At 39.4% G+C, this 10,978-nt stretch overlaps 1 protein-coding gene and 1 non-coding gene across 3 annotated transcripts; both read right to left on the reverse strand.

Annotated features, from left to right (window-relative positions):
• Positions 1-879: 879 nt before the first annotated feature.
• LOC121054815 lies at positions 880-1,040 on the reverse strand. The gene has a single exon (XR_005812102.1). It is a non-coding gene; the product is annotated as a U1 spliceosomal RNA (small nuclear RNA).
• A 2,572-nt stretch (positions 1,041-3,612) lies between these two features.
• On the reverse strand, positions 3,613-5,244 carry LOC102718091 (probable E3 ubiquitin-protein ligase RHY1A). 2 transcript variants are annotated; one of them, XM_040525401.1, is made up of 3 exons: positions 4,744-5,244; positions 4,516-4,628; positions 3,613-4,408 (listed from the first exon to the last, which is right to left on the reverse strand). In XM_040525401.1, the coding sequence occupies exons 1-3, from the start codon at positions 4,954-4,956 to the stop codon at positions 4,057-4,059; spliced, it is 678 nt and encodes a 225-aa protein (XP_040381335.1). In that variant the 5' UTR covers positions 4,957-5,244; the 3' UTR covers positions 3,613-4,056. The 2 variants fall into 2 exon arrangements, with proteins under 2 accessions (XP_040381335.1, XP_040381334.1); XM_040525400.1 differs by having other exon boundaries at positions 4,516-4,631; positions 4,744-5,241.
• Between the last annotated feature and the right edge of the window lie 5,734 nt (positions 5,245-10,978).

A 10,978-nucleotide genomic window follows, 5' to 3' on the forward strand; every position in this document is an offset into this window, starting at 1 on the left:
CAAATTTAAATTTTAAATACCTAGAATATCTGCAATAGATTAGCATAATAGCATGGTTTTTTATAAAAATATCCAAATGTCCAAATGGTTATGGCCCATAAGTCTTAATCCACAAAAATTATGTTCGCCCCCACTCTAAGTTAACTTATCCCTCTCGTTTTGGTAGGGGTCACACGAATACATGCCCCTACAAATTATGATGTCCACTTTCCGGTTCGAGGAGATAGTAGATCAACACGTCCACCAACTGCAGTACACTCTCCATCATCATCCATCGACACCGTCTAGAGAAGTACTCTCTCCATTTCATATTCTAGACTTTTTGGGTTATCTGGCTTTATCCATATATCAATGCATATATTTTGTATATGTGCCTAAATTCATTTGCATAATTAAGTATACATAAAACTAAAAAGTTTTATAATATGAAACAGATGAAATACTTTGCATCCAGCTTATATACACTAACCAGCTTGTTATACGGCCCATGGGCCTGCCTCTGAAAGTAGCTAGGGAGCCCAACCTCTAATGGGCCAGGTCCGTTTTCCAAAAAGTGCTAAATAGCCCATTGATCAACAACATTTTGCCCTTGCTTACATTACATGGATCACAAGAGGTATCAACCGAAAAACGATGGAAGCCGAGAAGAGCTTATTACTACATTTCTGAAGGAACGAAGATGCATGCTTAGCATGCAAATGGCGCATGTTATTCCGGTATAAAATACATGCAAATGCTTTCTAACAAACCATTTGAAAAGTGAAAACCTAGTTCGTAACAAATCCTCCGTATTTGAATTTAGCATGTTTCTCTGGTATAAAATACACTAGAGCAAGAAACTAATTCTTTCATGAAATAAATTTAAATTTAAAAATCTTGGTAGGGGCCGCGCGAACGCGTACCCCATCTACCACAAATTACGACGTCCACTCTCCTACATGAGGAGATGGTAGACCAACGCGCCAACCAAGTGCAATGTGGGCCATTGATCTAGGCCATGGGTCTCCTTGATCACCCATCGACCCCGTCCAGGTAAGTGCCTTCAACGGTTGCCCTCCCCCTGCTTATATATCGCAAACCCACACATATACCCACAAAGTTTTCGATGTGGTACTAATCAAAGCTGCTTTGCGCCTCAAAACAAGAGCCGCTGGTTGCTCAATGGGCCTCCGATAGCCTAGTGGGCCTGATCCGTTTTGCCAAGTAAGACCATAGCCCATCCTATGTCTCCAATCACACAGGCCATGTTAGGCAATCCATCTTACCGACCCATATTCCATTTTTTTCCACACACACGCTTCAAAAAATATTAAACAATATATTTTTAATAAAAAAGTTATATACGAAAAGTTTCTTTAAAAATTCAGATTAATTCATTTTTCTTTTTTTATAGTTGATAATTAATTAATCCTATACTAATATGTTACTGGGTTTTTCGCGCCGGTTACCAAACCAACTACTGAACATGGCCACACTCAGACAAAAAAAGAAGCCTTGTCTAGTTAGCTCATTCCATTATTGACTTCTTGTGGTGAATTTAATTTAATTAGCCTTTTTTTTTGTTGGTAGAAAGGATTTCCATGAGTTCAGATATGATAAGAGCACGTGGCTTTGGAGACGATCAGTCCAGAGATTCTGCCACATTTGTGCACCACTACCAGCACACTTAAATCTCCTCATCTGTAGAGATTACAGAACGTGGAAGATGAGCCTCTTAATGGATCTTGTAGCTTTCAGCGAGTAATGGCGTAAAAGATGGATGGGGCTTTTCCTCTCACGTTTTCCCACGGTTGCCGTGTTGTTTTCAGCTACTACTTCACCAGATTATTGGCATACATTATTTGATTCACATCCTAAAAGTAAAAAGAAAAAAGAAATTCCTACTATTTTGTTTAAACTACTGAATTTGTCAAAAAAATATTATATTTAGTAGTTCAGTATGTGCATGTAAATAAGTGAACATGGATTACTAACCTGATGAAACGAACGCAACCTTATTCTAAGCTAGAGTATTTATTAAATTTATTTACCAAAACATTTAATTTATCGTGATAATAAAATAGATAATCCACGGTGATAATCAGATATATAATATCTATCTCAAGCGTTGTGAGATGCTAAGTAAAGAATGCTACTACCACTTGGCAGCGACGTGCTCGCCAGAATTTGACGCGCCATAATTTTGTAGGTGTCGCTATAGCAGAATGTGTCATCACATTTGGCACAAGGAGCGAGATATCTGGCTAGTTGTTTCGCCAGATTTTTCTTAGACTTTTTAATCCCTAATGTGCATATTTCTAAACTACTCAATAGCACTCTCTCCGTTTCCTATTGTAATATGTTTGATTTTTTTACTTGTAATATTTAATCATTCATCTTATTCAAAAAATTATAGAAATATCATTTATTTTTCTTGTGACTTACTTTATTATGAAAAGAATTTAAGTACGACTTATTTTTTTATATTTGTACCAAATTTTTAAATAAGACGAATGGTCAAACGTTATAAAAAAAAGTCAAGCATCTTATATTATAAAACAGAGGTGGTAGTATAGTAGTAGTATGTGTTTTTTTAAAAAAAATGTTTTATACAGAAGCTCCTCTTATCTTTTCTGACTATATCTTTTAACTTTGTAACGGTTAATTTGATCTTTCGTGTAAAGCACTACAGTATTTATGTGGTCATAATACAAATTGTTGCTGAAGCTTTGGGTATCATATCTGGGAAGATGAGGACACGGATTTATTTTTTAGGTTATGGCAGAATTATGCCTGGTTCCTATGCCAAGAAGATGATGATAGGAGTTGGTTCTGCATGCATGATCAGTCGCAAACTTGATGGAATCCTTAATTCAAGTGGGGAATTTTAGGCCGTGTTTAGTTACTAAATTTTTTTTCCAAAAACATCACATTAAATCTTTGGACACATAAATAAAGAATTAAATATACATAAACATTAAAACTAATTACACAGTTACGGAGGAAATTGTGGAACGAATCCGTCATTAGCACATATTGATTACTGTAGTACTTTATGGCTAATTATGGACTAATTATGCTCAAAAGATTCGTCTCAATATTTCTTTCGTAACTGTGCAATTAGTTTTTTGATTTATCTATATTTAATGCTTTATTTAAGTGTACAAAAATTTGATGTGATGTTTTTGAAAAAAATTTTTAAGAACTAACCGAGGCCTGGGCCTTGATATTGTTCACACTCCAGAGTTCAGACGGAGTCAATTCTGGTCACTTACTCACTTGGACTTTGGGCTAGCGGTTGCTGATTTCATGCGTGCCATAGGAGAACTAAATCCGTCAATGGAATCATTTTATTATTTTCTTTTACTTATGTCTAATAATTCAATATTTTTCGATTTCTCCGTTTCAAACTGTAAGATGTTTTTGTTTCACTATATTTATCTATGAATTTATATGAATATAAGAAAAACCAAAACATTATATAACCTGAAATGAAACTAATACAATCTTGATGTATTTTGAAATGGAGAAAGTAATTGATGCTAATGCCATTTATTGTATAAACTTTAATTATTCATCTCTTTTATATAAATTTTATGAAAATTAAAAGACATCATAATATAACTATAGTGCTTGTATTCATTGAACCATTGTGATTTAAGATTTTTTATTGGTTAAAAGTAAAATCACACTGATCGATGATATTAAATACAAATGAAGAAAGGGAGCAGATGGAATGGATGGACTTCATCACCTCTCTCAGGCATGAATTTGATAGAAAAAAATCAACACTTTCAAGATCTTCGCAAACTTATTGTCCAGATGCTTAATCTGTATCATCTTTTTTCTTTGATCAGATGCACAGATCGCCAACAAAGTTCATCGCTGATCGCTCGCAGAAATCACTCGCTCAAATGGCAGAACACAGCATCATGCCGGTGCACCACTTCACCCAAGAACAGAAAAAAAAAAAAGAAGCTCGAAGCCAAATCTCTGCACATTTTTCATGCCATTTTTGTACTGTACACCACGAGCACGGCAATGGCGCTTCTGCCGCGCCGGCGAGCTAGCTAGCAGCTAGGAAGGCAGCGGCGTGTCGACGGCGGCGCGGCAGAAGGGGCAGGAGCGGGAGGCGGTGCCGGCCTCGAGCCAGGGCAGGGCGCAGCCCCAGTGGAAGCGGTGGCCGCAGGGGAGGTGCGCCAGGACGTCGCCGGCGGCGAACTCCTCCAGGCACACGGCGCACTCCGCCTGCCCCGCCGCGTCCCAGCGCAGCCGGCTCCACCGCAGCAGCCGCCGCATCACCCCCTTCTTCGAGTACACCTCCCGCTGCACCCCCATCGCCGCCGTCGACGTCGAGCTCCCTCCGCCTCCGCCGCCGCCGCCGCCGCCGTTTGCTCTGTTGAGCTTGATGCTCCCCGTGCTGTGATGCCTGCAGAAACGGCGAACATAATCGAGCAAATTTTCAATCTTTGCATCGTTTTTTTTCCTAAAAGAAAAGAAAGATTCGATCTTTGCATGAACATGTACTCCTACTACCTCTTGATGACTGCTTCCCTCTGGTTCCTCAGCTTCTGGTCCAGCCGCTCCTTCGCCTCCCGGGCATTGCTGTCCAGCGACCCCCCATGGATGAGCTCCATCACACTGCTCCTCTGCTGCGAATTCCCAAGAAACCAAACCAACCAATCCATCTCATCGTATCAATCAATCAATCAATCAAACAGAGCCGAGCTAGCAAATCTTTGAGCTGTTCGATCAATCACACACCTTGCCGGAATGGCTCCCGGCGGCGCCACAGGGGTGGCCACCGCGCCCGGCCGCGTGCACGCACAACGACGACGACCTTCTCGCGCCACCGCCTCCGCCTCCGGCCGCCACCGCAGCAGCAGCAGTCGTCTCCGCCCCAGCTCCCGCTCCCTGCCGGAGCCGCCGCCGCCGCGCGCACTCCACCCCAGGCAGCATCGCCGCCATGATTACCATCGCCGCTACCTCACCTCACCCACACCCTCCCACCACAACCTCGCCGCACCAACCACAAGAACAGCAACAAGAAGAAGAACTGGACTGAATCTGTCCTGTCTAGCTGCGAGCGCGTTTGCGGGCAAGAAATCTAGCGAGGGCAGAGAGAGCAACACGGTGGGCGGCCATTTGGGGAAGAAGAAGAAAAAGAAGGGCGAGGACAAGCCGGTGGTACGAGTAGCTCCCGTCCATCTCCCTCGCGTGCGTGGATCGGGATGCGCAGGCAGCAATGGCGCGGCAGCTTTATGGATGTGTGCTCCGGTGTTCCGATGCTTTCAAGTGTGTGCGCGCAGCTGCCGAGCTCAACCACCTCGCGCCGTCGCGCGTGCGATGTCATGGTCTCATGGATGGATGAATTAGGGTCCGTTTGGTTCTAATTTTTTTCAAAAACATCACGTCGAATCATTTGAACACCTAAATAAAGTAGTAAATGTACATGAACATTAAAATTAATTACATATTTATGGGAGAAATTTTGAGACGAATCTTTTAAGTATAATTAATACATGATTAATTATAAGTGCTATAGTAATCAACATGTGCTCATGACGGATTAATTAGATTCAAAATATTCGTCTTACAGTTTTCAGACGAAATCTAAAATTTATTTAATAATTACACTATATTTAATACTTCAAATATATAATCTAACGTATCATTTGACATTTTTAAAAAAATTCCCAACAGTTATTTTTGTAGTGGGGGGCCACGGGATGGGGAACGAAATCCACTGAGCGGCAGGATGGAATTATTGGGGACTCATGACTGGTCTGCCTGATGCGACCACTGATCTACCGATGCTCAGCCCAACTGTAGTTCATCTCACCTGCCAGTCACACTGTCAGTCAGGAACTGCGCCAATTTTACAGCAGTTAACCGAAAATCTTCACCCTCGCCCTTCCCTTTACTGCCCGTGCTTCGATAAAATTTAAATTTTTAATTTAAAATTTAGAATTAATTTTAAAGTTTTTTTATTTTATTTTGTTTTTTAAGTCTTTATTCTTTATTTATAAATATGATGTTTGTCTTTTTTTCCTAAAATACTCAAAAGAGCACCGCCATGGATAGTCTTTCGCCCCCTTTTACAAGATGGTCCATCCATCTAAAATTAGAAGTATTCCTATAGGTGAACACGGATATTAAAAATGTAGTTGGGAATGATTGGAGAAAGATAGTGATTGGTTGAGAAGAAATATAGGTGAAAAAAATTAAAAGGATAATGATTGGGATATGTTGAGATAAGGATATAGGTGATGAAATAGCTACATTTTGAAATGAATGGTGGGCGGTAGAAATAGTTCTATTCTGGTATAGAGGTAATATTAAACAATTTGATACTCTTGCACTATAGACACGTAGATTGATAAATTCTTAAACACGTTAATGTAGCAATGATAAAAAATTAAATGACCCTTCTTTAGTGAGGATTACATTGCGATTCGCGTGCCCCGTTAACATTGCCTCTTCATTCTCACTCCAATGTTGCCATGAGTGATAGGATGTGAGTACCAAATACGAGCCGACTGCTCAATTTATCATCGCCGTCTCCTATATCCCTACATTGTACCCTAGCTTGTTAGTGTTGGCTCCATTTCCAGACTAGCCTTGTCCTTTCTACCTCCACTCTTTGCTTCATTATAAGCAAGACGATGGAATCATTTACTTACATGACCATCTCCAGCAGCTTGCCCCATTGGATTTGTTGCCTCGTAACCTATTACCCATTCCTCTTATATTGTCTCTAGAGCCTCAACACCCACCTATCATTACAACACTCACCCCTACCTCAGCGCGTCCACTCGTCATCTACGGTCATTTCTCTAAAAAAAAGAAAAATCTTCCACTTCTCCCTCTCATAACTCTCATCGCACCCTGACCTTCACCCCCGAAACCCAAAGAGGCCGACTCCGGTACATATTACTTGTAGTATAATTTAATCCAGACCGTTGATCTAATTTTGTTGGACGATTGTGATTAAATTATACTACCAACAATTTTAGGTATAGTAGAATTCTGAGAGGGTAATATCGTCTTTTTTACTGTGATAATAAGTGGGCATTGCTGGGCTTTTTTTAATCCGTGCATAATGTGGTAAAAAACAATAAATACAAATCTAATATTAATCAAAGTACGAAAATACCCTTTTAAATCAATGGACGAGATTAGTTCTACTGACAGTATTATACTACAAGTAATATGTACCGAAGCGTTTGCACAAACCTAAAACATAGCTCCTATGTTAGAGCAAGAGATATAGCTGATGCCGGAGAACGAAGCGATGAGCTCGCCATCATCCATTCATCCCCTTATACTCAACATCACCATTCTATTCCATGATCCAGCCCACAAGAACACTGTCAAAATAAGAACAAAATACGCATATATACAAATCAAATACTGTAGTAGAACTCGTTGTCTGTCCATGAACGAACGTAGTGCTGTCACAAGGTGTCGTCTATAGCGAATGTTGGGCCAGTGGTGCAGCCGGAAGCAAGCCCCGCAGGCGTGTGACAGCAGCCCTGCAAACCCAGCAACGAACTCTTGTCGCCACTCCACTCCACTCCACTGCAGCGACGCCACGTCGATCGGTTTCTCCTCCTCCTCCTCCTCCTGGGAGCCATGGCGATGGGCCACGGCAGCTAGCGGGCGAGGCTTCCAGGAAGCTTCCGGGTAGCAGCGGCCGGACATGCCCACGCTGCCATTAATTTCGTTTTGTGGCTCTCGATCATCATCGGACATCATCAGGGAGACCCACCCACCCCTCTGATGAATGCCTATCATCACTCCATGCATATCGATCCCATTGTTGCTGCTGCTGCCGCCGCCGCTGCTGTCCAAACTCAGAAACAGAGAGGACTAGTACAAACTGTACTGCTAATAGTACTATAATAAAGTTATTAATTAATGATGAGAAATATATTGCAGTTAGAGACATCAAATGCAACTCTAAAATTAGGTAGAAGTTGCAGAAACATTGGGATCGAGCAAAACACAAAAATTTTGCTATTTTAAGTAAGTGTATAACATATAGTTTTTCTTTTGCCTGATCAGTGTTTAAATATGCATATTTGAAGTAAAATTTTTTTAAAAGGGTCATAATGAATGTGCAAATTCCTACCCCGTGCCCCCACATTGCAAGTCATTTTAGTTTTGTTTTAAGAGTAAGTTTTTTTAGTTTTATTCTAAGAGTAAGTTTGAGAGTGATGAAAGAGAATAATTAGAAGATCACATAAAATGGGTTATCTCTTTAATAAATATTAGTTGTTACAAACATAAAAATACATTAATATAATTTTTAGCAACTTTTAAATATATTTTATTTGGAAAAACACATCGTTTAGTACTTTTGGAAGCATCCTCATAGAAAATAAGTGGTTATATTTCTTTATGATCATTGATGATAAGAACCTGACCAACTTTATATAAAAAAAATATAACAACATTTGCAATCTGAATGGATGAATAGTCCTAAAAGCCTATAGGAATTAAATCCTCCAATTTTACTCTAAAATTCCGAGAACCCAAATAAGCACTTAGTTTTACACTTTAAATTCTGGGTGTGGTATGCTCCCTCTGTTCTAGAACGCAGGGTGTTTTGGTTTTTTTTTTAACTAAATCAAACTTTTAAAGTTTGACAAGTCTATAAGGCCTACTTCGATCTGTAGGAAAAACATTGAAGGTTTGGAGGGTTTCAAACCTATATGAAGTAATTTCCTATGAAATCCTTTGAAGCAAGGGATTGCATCACATCCTTTTTATAGTTCCTATAGATTGAGCAATTTATAAAGATTTTGGAGGAAAATAAATATGGCGTTCTACCTTGTGTTCTCTTCTTTCCATGACTCTAAATTCCTGTGTGTTTTCTGTGTATGAATCAAACGATAATTTTGAATGTTCATGTGTTTTCAATTCCAATATTCTAGGTTCCTGATTTTTCATATATTTCTGCGTGTTCACAATCATGTATTTCAATGGGGTTCAAAAATACCTAGCAACAATCCTTCACTGAACAATCTATTTTTTTATAATATATCTGTTTAGTAAAAAAATATTGCTTTCTTTTCTTTCTAAAATTAATTGAATCTAAAAAAGTTTGAGTTAGAACAAAATCAAAACACGTTAGTACGTCACCTTTTGAAACGGGTGATGTAGTATAAGCTAACAAGGCGACAATTACAGGCGAGTCATTTTCGGCTGCATTTTCCTATATATACGCAAGCCTGTGATTCGCAGCGCCGAGCAGAGAGCTACACTCTTCTGCTGCTGCTGCAAAACTGTAATCGCTACGCCGATTCGCTCTTGTTCCTTTCGCCACCTAAACTGGAGATGGTGATCTCTTGAATTTTCTTTACTAGTTTAGAAGGAGATCAAATGGTAAATGGGATCCCTCTGCGATACTGTATCAAGTATCCATATATTAATAAGCAGTATTGCAGGAGTAGTACTGTAGAGGATCTAGACTCGTTAAAGGGATCATATATATAGGTCACCCTGATTGCTAATAATGGTAGCATTGTGATCATGATCATGTTGTATTTTTTTGATGTTCCATCGAATCCTAGAGGCATCTTGCATGTGAAACGAAACGGGTCACTCGGGACTCTATTTGGAGACACTACGGATGCTGAATCAAGCGGTGGTTAGTCGTTTTCAGTTCTACGTGAGTGAGCTACAAGTATGAGGTATCTTGAGGTATTGTCATATACAGGCAGTGCTGGAAGGTAGCCGAACTTCAAGAGTAGGGCAAACTCTTTTAAACCCTTATGGGATATCTTCTAGTTTCATACATATCATCTAAATATTTATAGATTCAAAAGTTAAATTAATATATGATGTATCACTGTACCAACATTTAAGATAAAAATTGACTTCTGTGAGTTAAAAAAAAATTGACCCTGAATACACGTAAATTAATCAGAGTTTAAATTGTTTTCTTACAACTTATAAAGATGAAATTTGATCATGCATGTTTGTGGAGTATTATAACATATATTAATTTATCTTGTATTTTTTTTAAAAAAAAATCACAGCTACGTGGATGATATGCAAAAACCTCCTCAAGATATTAGAATTTATTTAGCTCAAGTAGGCAGGACCGGGCCATGGCCTCAACTGAAGCTGGAGGCCTGAAACCGAAGAGAAGTGCTAACCATCTTCAGAAGCTGCCACGAGTTGTACAAGGACAACGGTCTTGAATGCTCTTGAATACTGATGGTCGCTGGGATGCAGTTTTTAAGCACATTTGAGTCGCCAGACGGCATGAGAACTTATGACTCTTCATTTCTATTTTCTTTCTTTTGGTAGAGAAAATATTGAAGCATATGCCATACTCAAATTCAGATTCACCCCCAACTGCAGCATTGACAAAGGATAGGAGATGCAAAGTTTCAGAGCAAAATCATTTGGACAGCCTTCAAGCAAAAACTCTGCTCCCTGTTCAGAATCCAGACTTGCCATTTGCCCATTTGACAAGATGTTCTCAAGAAAGTGCCATGTTGCTTTCGATGTCATTTGTGCCAACAACCCATTTCGCCTAAAGTTTCAGTGAGGTGGTGGGTAAAGCCGGTAAGGGAGGTATAGGACGAAGGCATGTGCATTCAGGCAAGATTGTCTCCACGGCCTCAGGTCAAGATGGCTGTCAACTTCGACATATTTGGCTCACAATGCTTTGTGCCAACACAAAAGATCTCTAGCTGCTTCTGGGAAATCAATAACAGTGAGCCATCTCTGTCCTCTTTATTACTGTCTCTCCGTTTTATAATATAAGATGTTTCACTTTTTTTAGTTGTAACGTTTAACCATTCGTCTTATTCAAAAATTTAGTACAAATATAAAAAATGATAAGTCATGCTTAAAGTTATTTTGATAATAAAGTAAGTCACAAGTAAGATAAATGATATTTTCATAATTTTTTAAATAAGACAAATGATCAAATATTGCAACCAAAAAAGTCAAACATCATATATTATGAAACGGAGAGAGT

Source organism: Oryza brachyantha, chromosome 6, assembly GCF_000231095.2.
Source record: "Oryza brachyantha chromosome 6, ObraRS2, whole genome shotgun sequence".
Classification (NCBI taxonomy): Eukaryota; Viridiplantae; Streptophyta; class Magnoliopsida; order Poales; family Poaceae; genus Oryza; species Oryza brachyantha.

Excerpts from the sequence above, each read along its gene's own strand:
- LOC102718091 (XM_040525400.1), bottom strand. The coding sequence starts at position 4,956 with ATGGTAATCATGGCGGCGATGCTGCCTGGGGTGGAGTGCGCGCGGCGG. Across the intron at positions 4,632-4,743 it reads CCGGGAGCCATTCCGGCAAG|CAGAGGAGCAGTGTGATGGA; the intron begins GTGTGTGATTGA and ends GGGAATTCGCAG. Across the intron at positions 4,409-4,515 it reads AGGGAAGCAGTCATCAAGAG|GCATCACAGCACGGGGAGCA; the intron begins GTAGTAGGAGTA and ends CCGTTTCTGCAG.